Raw genomic sequence first — 23020 nt, forward strand, 5'->3', positions numbered from 1 at the left:
ACACACTATCCATTATATGCCTTTTCTGAACATTTGCCAGAAGGACATCAGAAAAACCCTGATTAATCTTGATACTAATAAGGCTCCTGGTCTAAATGGTGTTCCTCCAGATGTGATCAAAACTTGTCCTCCAAAATTAACACTCATCCTGTATAATCTATATAAGTTATCATATTCTAATGGCATCTACTCAACAGCATGGAAGCAAGATTCCATCCAGCCTATATCCAAAAAGAGGGACAAAAGTCAGCCATCATCCATTGTTCTCACCTCAGTACTTTCAAAAGTGATGGAGATCATCAACAACTAGCTTCTTCACTGCATGAAGACTCAACAGTTAACCTGTTCACACATAGGGTGATCATAGCTCACTTGCTGTCAACCTAACTATCTGACAGGGCAAGAGAAAACACTGTGCCCAGCAGAAATTTTTTACTTGTGTTTCAGCAGATGCACTATGTGGGGAAAGTGACAATGTGTTTGTTTTAGGATATATTAGTAAACAATAATGAAGGAGAATGCTGTAATTGTTCGTATATATATGAATCACCGAAAGGCGTAAATTTGTAATCATATTATTATTATTATTTCTCAAGACCTCATGGAGTCAAAGACTCATCTGGGAGGTCCTTTTATCACACACTCATCTCATCATACCATGTCTTAAACACACTCAAACTCCTTGCAGACACCACACTCTCAGGCAAGGCATTCCAATCATTCACAACTCTGCATGAAAAAAACCTGTCTCTCACTCCCCTACTCACACCCTCTTTATACAGTTTCCAGGGATAACCTCTGGTTCTCCCCTGATCTCCCACTATTCTCTGTAGAACTACTCCACCACTGATCTTATAACAACCTCTTACCAACTTGAAGGTCTCTATCATATCTCCCCTCTTCCTTCTCTCCACCAGACTCTGCAAATTGCATTCCTCAATCTTTCTTCATACTCGACATTCCAGAGGTCAGAAACTACCTTAGTCAGTCGCCTTTGGACCCTTTCCAACATCTCTTCATCCTTCTGAAAACCCGGTGACCAAATCTGGGCACAATAGTCCATGTGTGGCCTAATCAAAGCCTTATACAATGGAACAAGAATTTCCCTACTTCTACACGTCAGTGTCCTCGGCATCATTCCCAGAAGTCTTTGTGTTGTCTTCACAATTTTAGATCCTTATCCATTATCACCCCCAGATCTCTTATTTCCTCTACCTCCAACAATATATTCTCACCAAGCATAAATTCTGCATTCCGTCTTTGTTTTCAAAATTTTAAAACCTTACATTTTGCAACATTGAACTCACATCCCCATTTGCTTGCCCAATCACTCAATTTATTCAAGTCTTCTTGCAAGGCCACAACATCTTCACTACTCTTTATGGTTCGTCCCAACTTTGCATCATCTGCAAACAACTGAATATCTCCATCCAAATCTTTGCCAATATCATTAATATACAAGTTAAATAGTAATGGCCCTAAAACAGACCCCTGAGGCACTCCACTAGTGACTTTCCTTTTCCTGGATATCGCACCCCCATACACAACTTGTTGATACCTATCAGATAGCCAGTCTCCAATCCAATGCACTAATCTAATATCCAATCCCATCTGCTCTAGTTTGACTGTCAACTTATCATGAGGTACTCTATCAAAAGCCTTTGCGAAATCAAAGTATATTACTGTGTATCCTTTTCCTCTGTCCAAGGAAGCAGTCACTTTATTGTAATAAGTAAGTAGATTACTAAACATGACCTCCCTTTAGCAAATCCATGCTGTCCATCAAAGATTATACCATTGTTGTCAACCTAACTCTGGATCCTAGTTCTCACAAGCTTCTCCAACAACTTAACCACAACACCTGACACAGAGATAGGCCTATAGTTTGATGCTTGACTTCGATCACCTCCTTCATGAAGTGGCACAATTTTGCCCTCCTTCCATCATCATTAATAAGCCATGCCAGAATGGGAAATGTAAAGGAAAGAACAAGTGTGAGTAGAAATACTTTCATTACTGATGATAGCATAATTAAAAACTTATTGAGAAGGAAAGAGATTTGTCTGCAAAGTACATATACATTAGGTAGTTCAATAAATAACTATAGGGAGGGGCTAATCAAAAGAACTAATAATGTTGATCATGTGACTCATTTAGGCATGGCAGGAATACATGCGAGTTTATGGAGCAACAAATCTTTGTAATATTTGTGGTGCTTGTTATGTGTATAATTCTATTTTACTCATATTACACTTTGTGTTCTAAGAATTTTGTTTGTAAAATGTATACTGATGATCAGTAAACATTTTACACAGTAATAGGAAACATAATATCTGGTAGTTATCAGAATTATCCACACTTTCACAAATCCTACATTTACTCTTTTTTTTTTTTTTTTTTTTTGTCAGCAGCTTTTCTGTCTTATCGATAATAGATATCTAAGATATGCTGGTATTTTGTTGTAGATCAAACACTTACTTCTTATAACAAGTAGAAGTATTTGTTGTGAGCCTCATATTCAACACTGAATATGAGGCTAATCTCGAGTAGAGTGATGTGGTGAGTGAGCTCAGTCTCGAGTAGAGTGATGTGGGCAAATATGAGAACAGGAAACTGGACAATGAGACTTATTTGTGCCTAGTACCACAGAAGGTTCTAAGGTAGAAAAGGAGGAATTTTTTGAGGCTTTAGAGAAAGCAACTGACACAATGAAAAAGTAAAAGTTGGTCCTTGTTGGGGATCTAAATAGCAAAGTAGGAAATGATTTCAGACATACAAAATATATATTGAGAAAATTTGGAAAAAAGTGCAAAGCTAATAATAATGGCAAATCCCTGTTGGATTTCTGCTCAGGACATGGACTGGTTATTACTAACACCATGTTCCAACATAAAAATGTGCACAAATTCACATGGAGAGAAGAGGCAAGGAATAAGAAAAGTCTCATTGACTATGTTATTGTTTATAATCATGTTTCCCCACTGTTCCAGGACACCAGCGTATACAGAGGATTTGAAATTGGTAGCGATCACTATTTAGTCTTGAGCAGGATAAAATTGAATTTCGTACTGAAAAGAATGACATGCAAGAAAGTTTTAAAGTGAATAAAAGTTGAGAAGCTCTCAGATGTGAACTGTAGACTAAAATACAGAAAGATTATTGAAGAAAAAAATGAAAGAGTTTGAGAACAGGAACCAAACCTTGGAGATTCGGTGGCAAGCCTTGAAGAAAACCCTGATTGATTCAGCTAGAGAGGCATGTGGTGAAGTTGTCTGCAAGGATAGAAAAATTATAACTCCATGGTGGACACAGGAAGTTAAAGAGGCAGTAAAGGAAAAGAAGAAAGAATATTGAAAGTTTCTGGCAAATAAGTCAGCTTGTGCTCTTAGAGAATACAGATAAACATTTAAGAAAGCCAAACACTGTGGAAAACTAGCTAAGCAAAAGTCATAGAGGACTTTGGTAAGAACATAGAAAATAAATATCAAGAAGTTTACAAAATATTCTGGAGGTTGTTGAAAAAGCTCAGAAATAGAGGAAAGAGTGCTGTAAAAGGAATCAGAGATGATAAAGGTGACATGAAAACTGAAGAAAAAGATATCCTTGAAGTATGGAGTAATTGCTTCGAAAAATTGCTAAATGAAACAATCAGTGATAGAACAGTGATAAAACACACTGACCAGGCATGCAATCAGGAATGCATATCCATAATTGAAGTAGAAAAGGCCGTCAAAAGTCTGAAATGTGGAACAGCAGCTGAAGTAGATGATGTTTGACCAGAAATAGAGGTATAAAAGTCTTACGGTGGCTGTACTGCATAGTTCACAGGGACTGAATAGAGGGATGAATTCCAGATGACTGGAGTAGAGCTCTCATAGTATCCATATATAAAGAGGGAAATAAAACTGAATGTGAGAATTACAGAGGTATTTCTCTACTGAGTGTTCCTGGTAAAATTTACTTAAGTATACTTAAGAAACGGTTGAGAAGAATTATGGAAGAAAAGCTTGGTGAAGAACAAGCCGGATTCAGGACAAATAGAGGCTGTCAGGATCAGATTTTCACTTTACGACAAATAGTTGAGAAATCATGGGAATATAACAAAGATCTGTATTTAAGTTTTGTAGATCTTGGAAAAGGCATATGACAAGGTGCCAGGAGACAAACTATTCAAATCGCTACAGCAGGGGTTGGCAACCTTTTCAGACTCGCAGGCCACATTCAACTTTTATTTTCAATAATCGGGCCGCAAGCATTGAATTAAGAGAAAATAGTAAAAAAATAATTAAGTTAACAATTTTATTATATCAATCTTAAAAAAAACACAGAAATATTTAAAGTTTGAGATTACGAGATAAAGTACGATATTCTCGTAATGATGTCTGATATTATATTCTTTTATAACAGCAACAGTTTTATGACAAATAAGACAAAGGGGATTATCCTCATTTTCATAAAGAAGTGCTTGCTGTTCCATTCATCATTAAACCTTCTTCCTTCATCTGAAATTTAATGTTTTCTTGAACTCATTTTTTAAATTATTTTTAAGATATATATATCCTCCGAAAATATATAGTTGATGTTATTGAATTATATTAAAATACAGACCAGGGAACACGACTGAAAAAGTGCATGAAATTTTCGTCGAATGAAGTCGCCTGGTTATTCCCACACATGATGACTCACACGGTTGACTCGTGCAATTTGCATGGTGATATCGCAAAGTATATGGGCATAAAATTATTTTTAATTTATTATTCATATTATAAAATGTATTATTTAAATAATTCAGCAGACAGACCACGTGCCATATAAGTATGGTTAATCTTTTATAGGCCGCCAAAAATGCAGGTTTTGGCCGCATGTGGTCTGCGGGTTGCCGACCCCTGCACTACAGTTATATGGTGTCAGTGGGGCATTAGCGGCAGAAACCTCAACAGAAATCAGGGTACTATTCTGAACAGTTTGTGGAAAAATCTGATTCCTTTCTCTAAATCCATGTGAACTACAGCTAGCCAGTAATCAAATTACGCGTTTACAACAAACATGAATGCGTGATAATGAATAAGAACAATAAGTCCTCTCAGTCTCTGTTACGCGAACATGTAACCTTAGCTACTAGATTGTTTACAACGTTTTTATGTTCTTTACAATTTGCACTAGTATTTTTATGCTTTTCCGTCAACGCCTTGAAAAAGCTAGACAATTCGCTAGCAAAACTGGTAGGTAAAGAATGTAAGATGTTCGTATGCATTACAATATGGTCAGTATTAAAACAATAAGTTTCTATGTTTAATTTTCAAACGACCAAATATGTTTAACTTAAACAATTTATATATGTATGGAGTACATTTGATGGATAAAAGTTTGTATATGCCTGATGGACTACATTTGAATGGTTTTGAGTTAGACGTTTGGAAAGAGTGTTGTTCAGTGAGAGGCTGTTAGTGCAAAATCAGCGAAACTGGAAGTACTGAGGAGGGATGTAGTCAAATATGGGTTCAGCCATCCCGGAGACAAATGAGAGTGTGTACAGAAATCATTATGAATGCTAAATGCGACATCACAGATTTCAAATATAAATGGGTTGGTAATGACATTACACAAGGGTTACAGTGGGTTCAAGGAGATGCTAAAATGCATGTACATAAATGCCAGGAAGTATCAAAAATAAGGGAGAGGAGTTTTTGGCACTGGTCAGCTTGACGTGGCCAAAAATTTTAGATATCAGTGAGACCTAGCTGACAAAAAATTGATATACAAGGTGCGTTCAAAAAAAAAGACTGAACTTTTGCTATAAAGACTTTATTGCCCATTTTACAACATTTTAAGTGCTGTCCCCTTTAAAGTAGTCCCCTCTACTGTGATAGCACGAAGTTCTCTTATTGCATTTTCCTGAATCTCCTCTATGGTTTGGAAATGATATCCTTTCAAAGTGGTTTTAAGTTTGGGAAACAGGAAAAAGTCTGCCGGGGCTAAGTTCGGAAAATAGGGCGGATGGGGCACAATGGATGTATGATTTTTTCCATATAACTGCGAATGAGGAGCGACACATGAGCACGTGCATTGTCATGGTGCAACATCCAAGTGTAGTTTTCCCACAATTCAGGCCTCATCCTGCACATAGCATCCCTCAAATGCACTAAAACTTTCTGATACAACTCTCTGTTTACCATCTGAGCACGCTGTACAAAATGGACAATGCCTTTCCAATCAAAAAACAAACCAACATCACCTTAATCTTTGACCGACTCATCCATCAACATTTAAACCACTCATAGCACTGCATTTGGTTCACACAATCCTCCCTGTATGCTTGGTTAAGCAATTGAAATGTTTCTGTAAAATGTTTACCAAGTTTGCAGCAAAATTTCACACACATTATTCTTCATGCTCTTTCATTGTCATTTTGTCACTAATCTGATGAACAGCTTGTGCATGTGCTCACTTCAGCAGATGTAACTCAACGACTAATGCTCATAGTAGAACAGGGCAAATGTAGTAGAGCAAATGGCAGTTTGTTGTCAAAATCTGCCACTAGGTGCACTCAGTAGCTGCAGCGTGCTCTCTCTCTCTCTCTCTGTGCCAGTTGTCATGCTATTAAAAAGTTTGGTGTTTTTTTTTTGAACACCCCCTCATAGTTACAGCAAGGGATCCAGAAATCCACTCAAAGTAAATAAACAAAAAAGTAGCAAGTAAATTTTCAGCCTCGTTCTAAATGCATTCACCACACACAATCTACCAATTATCGTCCAGACACTAGCAATTTACAATTGATTCCGGCAGGTGAACCCTAATAATGGGCATGTCCACTTTTGCTTTGATCACCTCCTGCACCCTTTGAGTCTTTCCATCAATGTGTGGCAGACATCAGGTGGAATTTGTCTCCATTCCTCCATCAAAGAAGCACTGAGTTCAGCAACAGATCGAGGATGTGCTGCTCTGGACCTCAATCACTGCTTCAATTCATAACACAGGTGTTTGATGGGGATGAGGTTAGGACTCTGTGCAGGTCAGGGGAGTTGTTTAACACCCATCTCTTCATACCATTCCATAACAGCTGCAACTTTGTGACATGGGGCATTGTCTTCTTGATAGTAACACAGGTTTGTTCCATAAAAACTCCAAAGTGTAGGCAGCACCTGATTATTCAGAATATTAAGGTACTTAGCTGCCTTCATGGAACCATGGACAATGACTAGGGGGTCCCACTCCAAACCAGTTGAATGCACCCCACACTAGTGGGTACAACACACTGCGATAACAAGTATTCACCAGGCAGTCTCCACACCCTGCCATCAATCTGGAAACAGGTGAACCTAGAGTACTGTTTTCTACTGGTCAATTATCCAGCTCACATGCTCTTGTCAGTGACATGAGGAACCTTTATAACTAATATTTAAGGAATTGACAGCGTATACTAGAAATATAGATTAAATAAACTTTAATATATACTTTCCGATATTTCGGCGAACGTCACATTGCCATCTTCTTGGGAACTTACTACAAGACACGTGCACACAAGTACTAATAACAGCAAATGAGACTGAAGCTAGGAAGCTAGCGTTTCCTAAAGTCCTGATGGTGCCCCCTGGCGGGCTATATTGGTAGTTCTTGGCCTTTGGGCTGAAGTTCTTCTGATAAAAGTTTCCCAAATTTGGGGCAGTTTCATGCATCCAAATTTGTTGAGGTTTGGCATGTTCCTAAGGGCCGAGGCTGATTCCATGAATAGTCTTTCGTACTTGAACTTGCTGCGGTGTATTACTGTGGCTTTCTTCCATCTTATTCTGTGGCGAGTATCCAGAGCGTGGTCTGCAAGCCCAGAGTGGCTGTACTGGTAAAATCGGATGTAATCCTTGTGTTCTGAGATTCTGATATTTGCTGTCCTGCCTGTTTGGCCAAAGCAGGACAGTTTACAGCTGCAAGGGACCTGGTATACACCTGGTAGGTCTAGGGGAAGTGGTTGGTCTTTGGTGGAGCGGATAAGGGATGCCAGTTTTCTATGTGGTCTGTAACACGTGGTCAAGTCATGTTTTTTTAGGATTTTATTGATTTTTTCCGAGGTGCCTCTGATGTAGGGAATCGTGATAGATTTAGAGTAATCTTTTTTGTGAAGGGGAGGGGGTGGTGGGTTGTGGATAACTGGGTTAAGTATTTTTTGGATTTTTTGGAGGGGGTAGCCGTTGGCTGAGAAAGTGTCACGGATGTGATTTAGTTCAGTGGTTAGGGCTTGATCATTAGAACAGATTATTTTTGCCCTGTTGAATAATGTTTTAATAACTCCATATTGTTGTGAGGGGGGGGGATTGTTGGTGAATGTATCTGCCTGTATGGGTGGGTTTTCTATAAACTGAGAAAACCAAGGTTCCATCAGGTTGGCGGGTGACTAGTGTGTCTAGGAAGGGGAGGTTATTGTTTTCCTCTTTTTCCAGGGTGAATTTGATTCTAGGGTGTTGGTTGTTCAAGTGTGTTAGGAAGGAGAGGAGTGAATCCGGGCCATGTGGCCAAATAGCGAAAACATCATCAACGTAGCGAAGCCATATGGTAGGTTTTTGTGGGACTGAGTTTAAGGCTTTCTCTTCAAACATCTCCATGAAGAAGTTGGCCAAGGGTGGGGAAAGTGGTGAACCCATGGCTGTCCCCTCTATCTGTTTGTAGAATTTTTCCTGCCAAACGAAATAGCCTGAGTTCATTGTAAACTGAAATAGGGCTGAGATATCGGGAGGAAATTTAGCTTGGATTAGCTCTAAGGTTTCTTTGAGGGGGACATTCGTGAATAGGGAGGAGACATCAAAACTGACCATTATGTCATTATGTTGGAGTGTAAGGTTTTCTATACTGGCTTTGAAGTGGGCTGAGTTTTTTTATGTGTGATGGTGTATTGCCAGTATAGTGTGAGAGCGCTTTGGCTAAATGCTTGGCTAGTTTGTAAGTGGGGGAATCAATGCCATCCACTATGGGACGTAATGGCACATTTTCTTTGTGTATTTTTGGGAGCCCATATATGCGGGGGGGTCTAGAGTTATAGGGTTTTAGTCTGTTGGTAATCTCCACAGGCCAAGAAGTGACCTTCTTAAGGAGCCTATGGAGTTTTCTAATTTGTGAGTTGGTGGGATTGTAATCAATGGGGAGGTAAGTGGAACGATCTAATAATAAAGCCTTGAGCTTACCTGTGTAATCTTTAAGATTAAGTACCACAGTGGCGTTTCCCTTATCCGCTTTGGTGATCACTATTTTTTTGTTTCTTTTCAATTCTTGTAGTGCCTTGTATTCACTACTGGATATGTTGGATTTTGGAGGTTTTGCTTTGTTGAGAACACAGGCTACATCCAATCTGATATCGTTGGCGATGTGGTTAGGCATATGGCGAATCCCGCGTTCAATTTGAATCATTAATTCCTCGGCCGGTAATTTCCTAGGAGCAATGGCGAAATTGTGACCACGTGACAGAGCGTGGAGTGCTTCTGGCTTTAAGGTAGCTGACGATAGGTTAACAACAGTGTTGGTTTGTAGTTTGGGCACCGAGTTCTTTGTTAATTTATCAAACTTGTTGATATGTCGGCTTCGTACTCGTTCAAATTCTTTTTTAGCTGCTGTACACGAGACGTCATGTAGTACCGACCAAAGCTCGTGATTCAGCGTAAGTGAAAGCTCGTTTTCTAGCGTTGATATAGCGCTGTTTATGTCGGCTAGGGAACCGCGTGTGGCGGTAATTTGCTCCCGAAGTAATGCCTGGCTAGCGCGGTTGTAAATACGAAGAGCTTTCTGTGAGATGAAGCGGTGTTTAAATTTGACACAGTTCGGGATGACATGATTATCCCGGCAGCGTTTTAGGAATGCCAGACGGTTAAGTTGTCTGGATAATTTCAGCCTCAGTTTGCCGTATTGGCGGGCCTTGCGTGCGAAGAGATCTCCGTGGATGATCATTATTCTAATAATGAGGAACCTTTATTTGGACTAAAGGTGAGCTAGCCAGTCTCATACAGAGGTAAGGGTTTTTTCCCACATGGAAACTCGGTTTTTTTTTGTCCCCCAGAACAGGCAAACCAGTCCTGTGAACACACACACGGATTACAGTCATGAATACATCCCAGCCATATGCCGGTCCCTAGCCCGGATAAAATTGGGGTGTTGGGGAAAGCAAAGGTGAACTACCCTGTACAAATCTCACCAGGAATACTTTGTGGGCAATGCCTATAAAGTCACCTATGGTTGGAAATGACTGAAAGGGGAAAACCAGGCATGCTCCTTGCACTAGGGTAGAGGAGCCACCTTGTTCGTTGCTGCGATGTTCAGCTTGTGTGCTGATGCTCTTCCATGGAAATCTACTAAATGGAGTTCTTTCTGTACAGTATTAGTGGTCACCATGGTATTACTGGTGCTCTGGAACTCATCATGGATAGTCTGTGCCGACTGTAGCCAGTTTTTGACACCATTTTAACACTCATGTCTCTGTCAGTCATTTTTGGTGGCTGGCCTGGGTGTTTTCCTGCACTAGTGATGCCAGAATGTCTCCATTTGTTGATCACATCGCCAACTGCTAGGTTTTGGATGCTCTAGTTTAGAAATTGAATATAGGTGGTGTGGCAACATGAGAGAGGGTTCACCAATGTGACAGCCCATGATGACACCTCTCTCAAAGTCAATGAGTTCATGTCATGTTGCCATACCACCTGTATTTAACTGCTACGATGAAATATTGCTTCCAACTATGTGTACACCGTTTTTGTTATTAACAAACCTGGAATTTTCCATAACTTCAAATAACAGATGGTGTCTGGACAATTACTGATAGATAGTGTATGTTTTTTTTTTTTTTTTTTTGCATAATGTACTCCCCCCCCCGAAACGTTATTCACTGTCAAGTTACTTGAACATGGGTGGCTGCCAACGAATTCATTAGAAAAGTTTTATTTATAGAGTGGTGGAAATAAAACTTCTAGATTTGAAATTGTTGATACAAACACTACAGCATTCACTTGTTTAGAAATGCAAAATCACTTGCAATTTGAGTTGAAGGTTTTCTCTAAAGTCATAAATTAATCCAATCATCTTCACTTTTTTTCCCTTCCTTTTATATCCTTTAAGGTTCAGAACTTTAGTTTACTTTCTACATGAAAGACTGTTCACTTTTTCATAGTAATTATAAACTGAACCTGCCACATCTTCTTCACCCCCCCAAGAATTGTTCTGTTGTCATTGTCGTAACATATTTCATATAGAAAGAAAATCTTAAATGTGTTTCTTTCTATATGAAAGACTTCATATCTGCTTTCGAGTTTCAAAAATCTCCTCATTTCTCTCCCAGCAATTTATAGACTTTTTCTCAATAAACGACACACTTCCAGTGTTGGTTTCAGTCATGAAGTGATAAAAACGAGTCATCTTTATGTGGAATAGTTACAGTGCTTGACTTGAAAACATCACTAGTGTTTTCAAGTCAAGCAAATCATGCAAACTTGAACGGTGCAAGAAAACATAAGTTTTTCATATCATATACACATTTAAATTAAATTGCAGATCATTTCCAAGAAATAAAATTTTAATCAAATAAATGCATTCATTTAGTTCAATATTAAACTTACACATATACATACACATGGCATATGTAACAGAATCTATTATTTAAAAAATAATTGTACTTTTCTCACAATATAATTTCCTTAACAAAATAAGCCAGTCATTATAAACACAAAAATTAAAACTAGCACAATCTAATTAAATACTGTAGTAGATCTATAGATCTTATTCTTATGCCTTTATCCCTTAAGTACGTGTGCTATTGCAATATAGCATTGTCCGAAGCTTATTTTCCAGCTCACAACATGAATTAGCTTAATGTAATCAAATGCATGAAAATTGTACATACCGCAGATTCTTTTATAATACAGTTATTTAAAAAAATACAATTATCTTGTAAAGACAAGTCAAAGACTTGTCTTTGCAAGATAATTTAACCCACTTTAAAGGAAAGTCTATTTCTGTATAATTACAGGTAATATATATTGAGAATTGATGAATGTATTACTTTGTTTTATCAACATAACATGTTTTTTTACAACAGTAACAGTACTGATATGATGTAGACCAATAGCTGTGTGAGTAAACTGTTTTTTCTGACTAGTAGTATAAGTTGTATTTCTGGAGCCCTGGCTACAGAGATAGAATATAATGACTATTGTATTTCCAGGCAGGATAGAGGGAAAGAATTAGATAATGGAAATGGATACACCATGATACTGCTTGACTTAGCAAAGGTTGACAGAATACCACATGGAAAACTATTAAAAAAGTTGAAGCAAATAGGAATGGATATGAGGCTAGTAAAATAGATAAAGGAGGGGAAGGGATGGCTGGCTGACAGAGTAGTATATGGTGAAGTGAAATAGGAGAATGAGGGCAAATAGTGGAATGCCACTGATCTAGGTGCAGCACTTTTTTTTTTTTTTTTTTTTTGTAAATTACAGGCACAAATGATTTAAGTGGGAGATATTCAGTTGTTTGCTGATGATCCAAAACTGGGGAAGGCATTACCTGATAAAGGTGATATAGATGTCCTACATCAACCTTTTTTACTACGCAAGCTACTTTTCTATAAAAAGTTATTTGGCAATCTATTCTCTTATATGTTATTCGGTCATTTACTTTCTTATACATAAGTTATTCGGCGATCTACTCTCTTATATAGATCATGTTCCCCCAACCTAATATCTGATTAGGCACAAATAAACAACTAAAAATAAACTAAAAAAAAAAAAAATACACAACTAAAAACTTTGTGTATTTAAAAATTTATTCATCACTTTTAATTATTTTAATATGAGAAAAAAAATAAAATAAATAAAAAAAATATATATATATATAAGAATAAAATATTTATTTCTCTATTTTGGAAAACCAAAGTTAGAAAAAACAACAGATTGATTACAAACTCACAAGTTACAGGAAATGCTGGTTGATTAAAAAAAAAAAGAAAAAAAGTGAATGTGAAATTTGGCATTGTTTGGACCTCGCAATATTTTCATAGTCAAGTTGATATGAAGAAGTGGCTAATCGCAGACAATCATACAAATGATCATTTGTAATTTGGTTTCTTAACTGATTTTTTATGATGGTCATATTTGAAAAAGCGGATTCTGACAAGTATGTCGATCTGAAACACGACAAAATTTTTCCTGCAATATCAGTTAACATTGGGAATTTTTCATGTGCATACTTCCAAATGACTTCATTGTTGATTTTAAATGTAAACTATTCTGAATGTTTATTATCTCAAGTTCTACTTCAGCTTGGTTTATATCAAACAGCCCACTAATTTTATTTGAAATTTCTGCGATGTTAAAGTTTTCTTGAAATGGATTATTGATAAAAGATACAATCATTTCAGTTTTATTAAAATCTTTAAAAATCTTGAATTTATTTCTTCCTCAACTAATTCTATTTCACGAATAAATTCTTTTAAATCATAGCGAAGCATTACTTGATTTTGTTCAAAAAATTTTAATAAATATGGGAGATGTCTAAATTCGTGGTCATTTATATTTTTCTTTAATAAAAGTAAGTATTGTTGGAAACTTTTTCTTGAACTTAACATGTGAATTAAATTTTTATCTCTACCTTGTAACTCCAAATTTAAATTGCTTAATTTCGTACAGAAATCTACTAAAAATCATAAGTGTAACAACCATCTTTTATCACTCAACTGTGAATAAATATCTCCTTTTTCATCAAGAAAATTTTTTATATCGTTAATTAATACAAGAAATCTTTCTAAAAATTGACTTCTGCTGAGCCAGCGAACCTTATTGCAACAGAAGTTCCCTATCAGCATCATCTGCCTGTAATTTAAATAACTGCCGTTGCAGGGCTTTTCCTCGAACAAAATTTACAATTTTAAATGTAATATCTAAAACAACTTTTGTGTTTAATCTTTTACTACACAGTACTTGCTGGTGAATAATACAGTGGTACGTTAAAAAATCTGGATATTTGTCATCGTTTTTACATAATGAAATGAAGCTTAATTTATTACCTATCATTGTAGGAGCACCACCAGTAGTAATAGACACAAGTTTAAAAAGCGATAGTTTGTGTTGTTTCACAAATTCATGAAATGCTGAAAAAAATCTTCTCCCCTAGTGCTTCCCAATAATGGTATAATTTTCAAAAGTTCTTCTTTACTTGAATAATCCTGAAATACCATGTGAATAAATACCATTAACTGAGAAATATCAGTGAAGTCGTTTGATTCATCAAATTGTAATGAAAACACAACACAACGAATGTCTGACATTAACCTGGCCTGGAAACTTTTCCCTTCGGCAATTTGAAACCCTGTCTGCAGCCTAGAAGTAGTCTCTCTCTAGCAACATCTCGAACCGAGAAGCTCCTTTCTGGAAGCGGGAAACTCCTCTCTCAAGCAACGTGGATCCGGGCTTTCTCTCTGACGGTGACGTTGGACTGGGCGGCCTCCTCTCTGACAGCAATTCTGGAACCGGGATCCTTTCTGCTTGCTTCAGTCCCTTTTTATTAGGCCTCCTCTGAAAACTCGCATGAAGTTTGGCAACCCCCAAAGAATTGGTATGAGTCTTTCATCTTAAGTTTCAAGTTCGCCACGCTTTTTGTTCTCCTCCGCTTTCTTTTGATTGTAAGTTGCCGGCAATCAGAAAGTTGTTTGAACTCTTTCTGACTGACTTTGGAGATGTTTACACTTGGAGCCTGCAAGCCTTTCTCATACATACAAGTTTCAATAACTAACTTTCTAATGCAGGTATGTACAGCTTTGGCAAGAAAAACAATGCCTTTGTTTTTAACTCTAACATATTCTTATTAAAGCAGTATATACAGTTAGCTTCAAAAGAGTTATTTACTAAAACATCTAATACAAACTATACCGAGACAAAGTTTACTTTTTTTATAATATTCACGTGGGACTTAACCTAAGTAAAAAATCGATGTAATGTGCTTTGGAATATTTAATATTTAAGCTACAATTGAGTTTTTACACTTTGCTTATAATCCTATTCACTCGGCTTGCTGTTTAACTTCCATTGATCTAAATTAATTCATTTACCAGGACTTATAAGAAAATTACTGATTTAACAATTGTAATGAAAAATAAACAAACAACAATAATACAATTAAAGCGAATTAAAAATAATACAAAATAACGATAAATAAAATATTATGTTTTCAGTTTTAATTAAATTTGTAAGTAAGGAGGAATACACAAGAGATCGACCAAAAATTGCTCTGCAATTGACGGGTTGAACACCCCTGTCCCAGGCATGAATATTTGAAGTATTCAAAGGATCACTTGGATGTTGAAAAACAGTAACAACTAAAGATAGAGACGTTATTATTCTTCATTATAAGGCCATGATTCAGCCACATCTTCAATACTGTGTATAGATTTGGTCAATGGGTTTCTTGGAAATCAAGAGGCAGTAGTGAGGATTTAGGGATGAGTGACCAAGCTGGTGACAGGTCTGTGGGGTTGCTACGTTTAGTTGATAGGCAGAAAAAAGTTAACATGATAGAAATGTATAAGATATTAATAGGGTTTCAGAAGATTAACACAAAGGAAATTTTTCAATATGTGACAAATAGAGAGAGAGAATGATCATCCGTGGAAGTTGTGTAAGGGTATGAGGACTAGATTTTTTGTGATAGAGAGTGGGGAGTGAATGGAATGGACTGCCAGTATTAGTTATGAGTGCCATGACAGTGAACAAATTTAAAGAGAGGTATGATAGGCTATATGTGTATTAAGTTTAGTATGGATCTCCAGTGATGTGTCTCTATAGAGGTGCCTGTAATAATATTTTTCAATGTATTAAGCAAAAATTTTAAGAAATGGTTTTAAGATCAAAAGAGGAATATTACAACTCATTATTAAAAAATAACTTCTGTGTTGAAGTATGAAGATAAAAAAAATTATAAAGTTATAGATAGCATTATGTTCATTTTCCATGAAATGATACCTGATTAACATTGCATACAATATGTAAAAGCAAACTTCCTTTCTGATATTCTTAGAATTTTAAGGAAAATTAAAGTCAGTTTATTTATAGAATATACTTTTAATAATTCACTTACAGTTTTAGCAGCAGCACCAAATTGTAACATTTCCTGTTCTTCTTCAACTCCAACACTATATAAATAAAAATTTTGTTAATGTAAAAAATAAATGAAAATAATCAATTAACAACATACACTGCATACTGAGAGAGAGAGAGAGAATAATTTCATTGATTAAAAAAATTCAGAACTCAGAAAATGTTTTAAATATGAACATTATAAATTGAAAACTCTAAGTATATTAAAATAGCATTCAGTTTTTGAAGTTTTACCAACCTAATCAAGATATGCTTTATAGTAAAGATTACTTAAATATTTATTACGCTTAAGAAGAAGGAATCAATTAATGGATTTGCACTGATAATAGAGCTGAGATAAAATCTCTAACTTGCAAGTATGCAAACTACAATTTTCATGCCATGTTTTTGTTAAATAATAAATAAAATTAAATGAATAAACATAACAGCTCTTTTTTGAACTTTTATTTTGCAAATCACAATTTCAGAGTGAAACAACATCATCTGTTCATTGGGCATCCATAGATGGCATATGGTCACTCCGATGCTTGGTGATGTACCACACCAGTCCTGTTGTATGCTTTTCTTGAGGCTTCAACTCTCTGAAGATCAGGCTCTCTCTCACACAATCCATCTCAAAGACGGTCTACCCCTTCCTATTTTCCCAGGAACTTTACTTTCTATTACTGTTTGTGTGGTTAGCCTAGTGGCTATGTGCTTCGCAATCATATGCCTGAGAAAGGAGCATCGTAGGTTCGATTCCTGTCGCTGACATGAGGAGCTTAAAGATCTTTCTCAGACAGAGCCAAGTTAGCTGGTCTTGGGCATGGACAGCAGGGTTTTCACCTGCTTATCTGGGGTTTTTTCTTCCCACAAGCAGGCAAACTGGCCCCGTGAACACACACAGCTACTACAGCCATAGGATATAGCAGGAGGTATAGGGCTAGTTACCTTATCCTCAGTACGGATATGACTTATAAGGGCTTAAGATAGCTCTGTAACAGGCCAGTAGGCCTAACCCGTAGAAGGGAGAATAATACTGTTCTAAGAAGTCCTCCTTCCATCCTTTCAATGTGTCCAAAATATATTAACTTTCGTCTGTCAATATCCTTAAGGAGCCTTAAAGTTCTACTGATCTTTTCAAATACCATTCATTTGTATGCCTTTCAGCATATAATATCCTCAACAGCCTTCTGTAACACCTCTCAAAAGCAGCTATCCTTTTCTTATGACTTCTTTATGTTCCACAACCATAAGGCTATTGGATAAACAACTGCATCCAAAATCCTCAATTTTGTTCCTGTTTTTTTTATTTTTGGTGGAACCTGTGGCATAGTAATTAAATAATAAAGTAAAGTAAAAACCACAGTGAAATCTTTAATTAGTAAAAAGACAGATATTTCGTACTAAAATTAATAGTACATCTTCAGTGTCTGTAACAGTAATAGGAATGGAATACAGGCAAACGCTCGGTGGATCATCTATTAAAATACAATTGTACCGCGTGCTAGGAAATAATAGAAATAACAAATTTAATCTATTAAGATAAATGGTTTTTACATAAGATAAAAGTCTCCCAGATCTTCGAGAGAGACATAGTCATTTCTATTTAAATTTGGTTGGTGTAAGATAGTTTCACAACTTTCTTTGATAAGCATTCATATTTGAATCTGCAAGGACTCACAGAGAAGATAGGCAGCCTTCTGAGGGGATGGTGCAGAACATCAGTAGAGTGGAAGTGACGGAGGCCATGAAGAGGATGAGGAATGGAAAATCAGTGGGCCCTCGCAGGATTCGAGTGGAGGCATGGAAAGCACTGGGGGAAGAGGGAATTGGCCTGTTGTGGGACCTGCTAACGAAAGTTTGCCAACAGGAAAATATACCTGAGGAATGGAGGGAGAGTACTGTTGTTCCCATCTACAAGGGTAAAGGGGATGCACAAGACTGTAAAAATTACAGAGGAATAAAGTTGATGTCCCACACAATGAAAAATCCTAGAAAGAGTTCTTGATGGAAGATTGAGGAAAGAGGTGGAGATTGCAAAGGAACAATTTGGCTTCATGCCTGGTAGATCAACAACAGATGTTATCTTTGGGTTACGGCAGATGATGGAAAAGTTTCGAGAGAAACAACAGGAGCTATATCTGGCATTTATTGATCTGGAGAAAGCATACGATAGAGTGCCAAGGCAAGAAGTCTTGGAGGTGTCTGTGAGGGAGAAGAAGGTTCCAGAGAAATATGTCAGGTTGGTGCAGGAGATGTACAGAAATGTGAAGACAAGTGTTCGGACCCGTCTGGGACAGACAGAAAGTTTTCAAGTAACAGTTGGCTTGCATCAAGGTCATTAAGTCCATTTCTGTTTAACATTGTGATGGAGGTGGTGAGAGAAGATGCGCCTTGGACAATGTTGTATGCAGATGGCATCTTGCTGTGTGCAGATTCAAGAGAAGAAGCGGGAACTAAACTGGAAAGATGGAGAAAAGTACTGGAAGAGAGAGGTATGAGACTGAGCAGAAGTAAGACAGAGTATATGTGTTGCACAGCAGGCAGCGGCCAGGAGACAGACCTAGAGCTGGAAGGAAATGTCATCAGGAAGATGAGGGACTTTAGATACTTAGATACTTTAGGAAAAATAACATCAGCAGGATGGAAGTAGCAGAGATGAGAATGCTTAGGTGGATGTGCGGTGTGACCAGAAAGGATCGTCTGAGAAATGACTATGTCAGGGGAACAGTGAAAGTTACGAACTTAGGAGCGAAAATACAGAAGGCAAGGTTGAGATGGTTTGGTCATGTGATGAGGAGGGAGGACAAATATGTGGGAAGAAGGGTCATGCAGATGGATGTGCAAGGAAGGAGGAAGCGTGGGCAGCCAAAGAAGAGATGGAGAGAGCTGGTAGAAGAGGACTTGAGGATAAGAACTTGGATGTCGTGACAGCTCAAGACAGGAGGATGTGGAGGAGACTCATCATCAACAGTGACCCCACTTAAGTGGGAGAAGCTGCAGAAGAAGAAGATTTGAATCTGCATCTATGGAGGAGAACTGCTTTATCCCACTGGACACTATGAGCAGAGTCAATACTGTGCTGCGACAGACCAGACTTCAGAGGTTTGTTATAATCAATATAATATTGATGTTCTTTTAATCTTTTTTTCCAAAGAACGGCCAGTTTGTCCAAAATAGGAGAAATCGCATTCACAAGATATTTGGTAAATGCCAACCAAAGATAGATCAGACAGTTTATCCTTTGTGGAAGGTAATAAAGAAGAAATTTTGTATAGGAATATATGTTGGAATCAGCTGATACTTTTTCAGAATTCTACCTATAGGTACTGAGATTCCTGGAATGTACGGAATAGTAACTCTGCTTTATCCCACTGGACACTATGAGCAGAGTCAATACTGTGCTGCGCCAGACCAGACTTCAGAGGTTTGTTATAATCAATATAATATTGATGTTCTTTTATTCTTTTTTTCCAAAGAACGGCCAGTTTGTCCAAAATAGGAGAAATCGCATTCACAAGATATTTGGTAAATGCCAACCAAAGATAGATCAGACAGTTTATCCTTTGTGGAAGGTAATAAAGAAGAAATTTTGTATAGGAATATATGTTGGAATCAGCTGATACTTTTTCAGAATTCTACCTATAGGTACTGAGATTCCTGGAATGTACGGAATAGTAACTCTGCGGACTGCTGAAGAAACTGTAGGTGTTGGAACATAAGAGTCAAGTATCTGTTGGATTTGATTGGAGTTGTAATCATTTGATTCCATTAACCTTTTAATGATGGAAAGTTCTTGTTGTAAGATTATTGAGGAAGAGCAAACTTTATGTGCTCTATGAATTAGAAATTTAAGAAAGCCAAATTTTTGAGACATGTGGTGCACAGACTTTTTGTGAATGTATCTGCCAGTAAAAGTGGCTTTTCGAAAGACACTTGCAGATAAGGTACCAGAAGACGTTCTAGTAAGGAGGATGTCCAAAAATGGTAAAGTACACTGACCGAATTTAAATAGAAATTAATGTATGTCTCTCTCAAAGATCTGGGAGACTTTTATCTTATGTAAAAAACCATTTATCTTAATAGATTAAATTTGTTATTTCTATTATTTCCTAGCATGCGGTAACAATTGTATTTTAATAGATGATCCACCAAACGTTGCCTGTATTCCATTCCTATTACAGACACTGAAGATGTACTATTAATTTTAGTACAAAATATCTTTTTTAAATATCTGTCTAATTAAAGATTTCACTGTGGTTTTTGCGTGTTACTTTATTATTCATTTGTTCCTGTGGTGATAGATTCATCTTTCCAGATATTAGACAAGTCTCTGACTGTTTTAGCCATTCCTAATCTTCTTCTGAACAGCAATTCTTCACATTAATAATGGATCCCAGGTACTCAAACATGCTGACTTCCTCAATTCTTTCTCCATTAAAGTACACTTGTTTCTCAAGAGCTTCTCTGTTTGTATTTCCTTTGAGAACCATAATCTTTGTCTTGCTAGGATTGAGCTGAAGTCCTCTGCATTACTGATCTTGTTAACTTTATCAAGAATTTGTCCCAGTTATTACAGAAGAGTATGGTATCATCAGCATACCTCAGATTACTGATCAATCTACTACCTGTCCTAATTCCTGTCTTGAGCTCATCCAATGCTTCACGCATGATGTCATCAGTACAGATACTAAATGAGTGAGAAGAAAGTAAACATTCTTGCCTAATGCCCTTTCCAACCTGAAGGCAATCAGTTAATGCAACACCTGTTCTTACCATGACTTTTTGCTGCCTGTACAAATTAGTTATCAACCTGATAGTGTGTTGAGGAAAGAAAACACATTATTTTCATTATTTCAACACAGTCTCACATGCTGAATTCAATCAAAAGCTTTAGAGTAGCCTAAGAGATATTACCATAGGAAGTCTAAATTCTATACTTTTCTATGATCTGTCTAAGGCAGTGGTCGCCAAAGTGGTCGATATCGACCCCCAGGGGTCGATATAACATTGTTAGGAGTCTATTCGGGCTCAAGGGTCGATAGAAAAATATAAGACATCATTGTTCAGGTAATATTCAATTCAGTTAACTTGGATTACCTCCATCCTGAATGACAACGCAATTAAGAGTGAATCGTGGGAACAGTGACATGAATAGGACCTGTAAGATGGAGCAAGGTCATGAAAATAGTTACAGAGGCCAAAATGATGTATTTACCATTAAATGGATGTTGGTGGTTCCTCCCCAGCCGATACGGTGGGAGCGAGATTGCAACACGTGCGCGGTTCTTATTTACTTATACTTACACGTATTCGATCCCAGTCTCATTTTTGCGCATCGACATACAAGTGAGCGATAATGTTCTAAAATTCATCGACATACATATTAGAATTCAACTGTTATTTATTCACGAACTAAACTTCTCTATGTTGAAGAGTTGAGCAGGGCTGGTAGTAATACCAGTGATATTACTAGTGATATTAATAGTAATAGTAATATAATAATATATACTATGTTATACATACAATAAACACTGTAACTATAAAATAAACAATCTAAAAATTCACATCAGCGTCTTTTTTGCATGTCCTATTATAATTACGTAATAGTAAAATAGAGGGGGGGTCGATAAAAAGTCAAGAAACTCTTGAAGGGGTCAAAAAAAGTTTGGCAACCCCTGGTCTAAGGCAAAGGATCTGAAACTACTCTAGGCCTATGATGAGCACCCCCTTACTTTTTTTCACCTTAATAAAGATCAAAACCAGTCTGGGTAGTGGCCCTTCCCATAATGCATAGCATTATACATGACTGTAAGGATATGTGCTGAATCTGAAGATGATCTTCAAAACTTAATCACAGAAATTTACAACAGAAGCTTAGACATGGGACTAATTATTAACCTAAAGAAAACAAAGTGCATGATTATATCAAAACAACCAATAAATAAGAAACTGTTAACCAAAAGAAAATTGAACAGGTTCAGTCTTTTATATATTTGGGACAAATGTTTACAGACAGAGGAAATTCCCATAGAGAAATAAAAAGAAGAATAGAGATAGCAAGAAAAGCCTTTACTGATATGAAAAATGTTCTAACATCCAGAGACACAAGAAAAAGATTAATAAAATGCTATATCTGGTCAAGCCCTCTCTACAACAGTGAAACTTGGACTCTAAACAAAGAAGCAGAGAAAAAATTAGAAGCTTTTGAAATGTGGACCATCAGAAGAATGTTGAAAATACCATGGACAGAGAAAATGAAAAACGAAGATGTTTTAAAGAAAGCAAAAATGAAAAGAACATTAATGAAAATAATTAAAGAGCAAAAACTTAAATATTTTGGACATCTAACTAGACAAGAAGGCATTCATAAATTAATATTAGAAGGGAAATTGGATGGAAAAAGAGAGAGAGGTAGACCCAGGAGAATGTGGTTTGAAGACATTAAGAACTGGACTCGCTTGAATTACCATAAATGTTCCAGAGCAGCAAAAGACCAACATTCCTTCTAATTCATTCTACTGATTCAAAAAACTGAACTGCTTTTGTCTTACACAACTCAGACATCTTACTATTCATTATCGTATCATAACTTGACATATCTTGTCAACACTATCGACTTTTCCAATACACTATTATCTTTTACCTGCTGCAACACCTCTAACGATCGTCCCCATACAACAATATACAATTATCCTTTGATGCTTTCTTCATTTCAGATGCTTCATTTCACTTTTTATTTTCACTAACTCTTACCTAAGCTCTTCTACTATGGTCCTGACTATAGCCTCCATTTCGAATCGCTGTACCCTATCAATACACTTTTCACATACATTAATGCTTTCCTTCTTTTCATTCACTAACAGTCCACAAATCTTTCACATGCATACATGACGTAATTTTCACAACTCATCCACTGG

The 23020-nt window shown here is 36.8% G+C and overlaps 1 protein-coding gene across 2 annotated transcripts in view; it reads right to left on the reverse strand.

Moving 5' to 3' along the window:
• The window catches only part of LOC150093424 (sodium/hydrogen exchanger 7-like), a 495244-nt gene that overhangs the window by 156383 nt on the left and 315841 nt on the right, over positions 1-23020 (reverse strand). For both annotated transcript variants that reach the window (XM_090414003.1, XM_090414004.1), the window contains exon 13: positions 16099-16153. In XM_090414003.1, the coding sequence (XP_090270129.1) occupies positions 16099-16153 (55 nt within the window). The remainder of the gene's footprint in view (positions 1-16098; positions 16154-23020) is intronic.

This window comes from Typopeltis vanoorti, chromosome 24, assembly GCF_054136105.1.
Source record: "Typopeltis vanoorti isolate ZY-2024b chromosome 24, IOZ_Tvanoo_1.0, whole genome shotgun sequence".
Taxonomy (NCBI): Eukaryota; Metazoa; Arthropoda; class Arachnida; order Uropygi; family Thelyphonidae; genus Typopeltis; species Typopeltis vanoorti.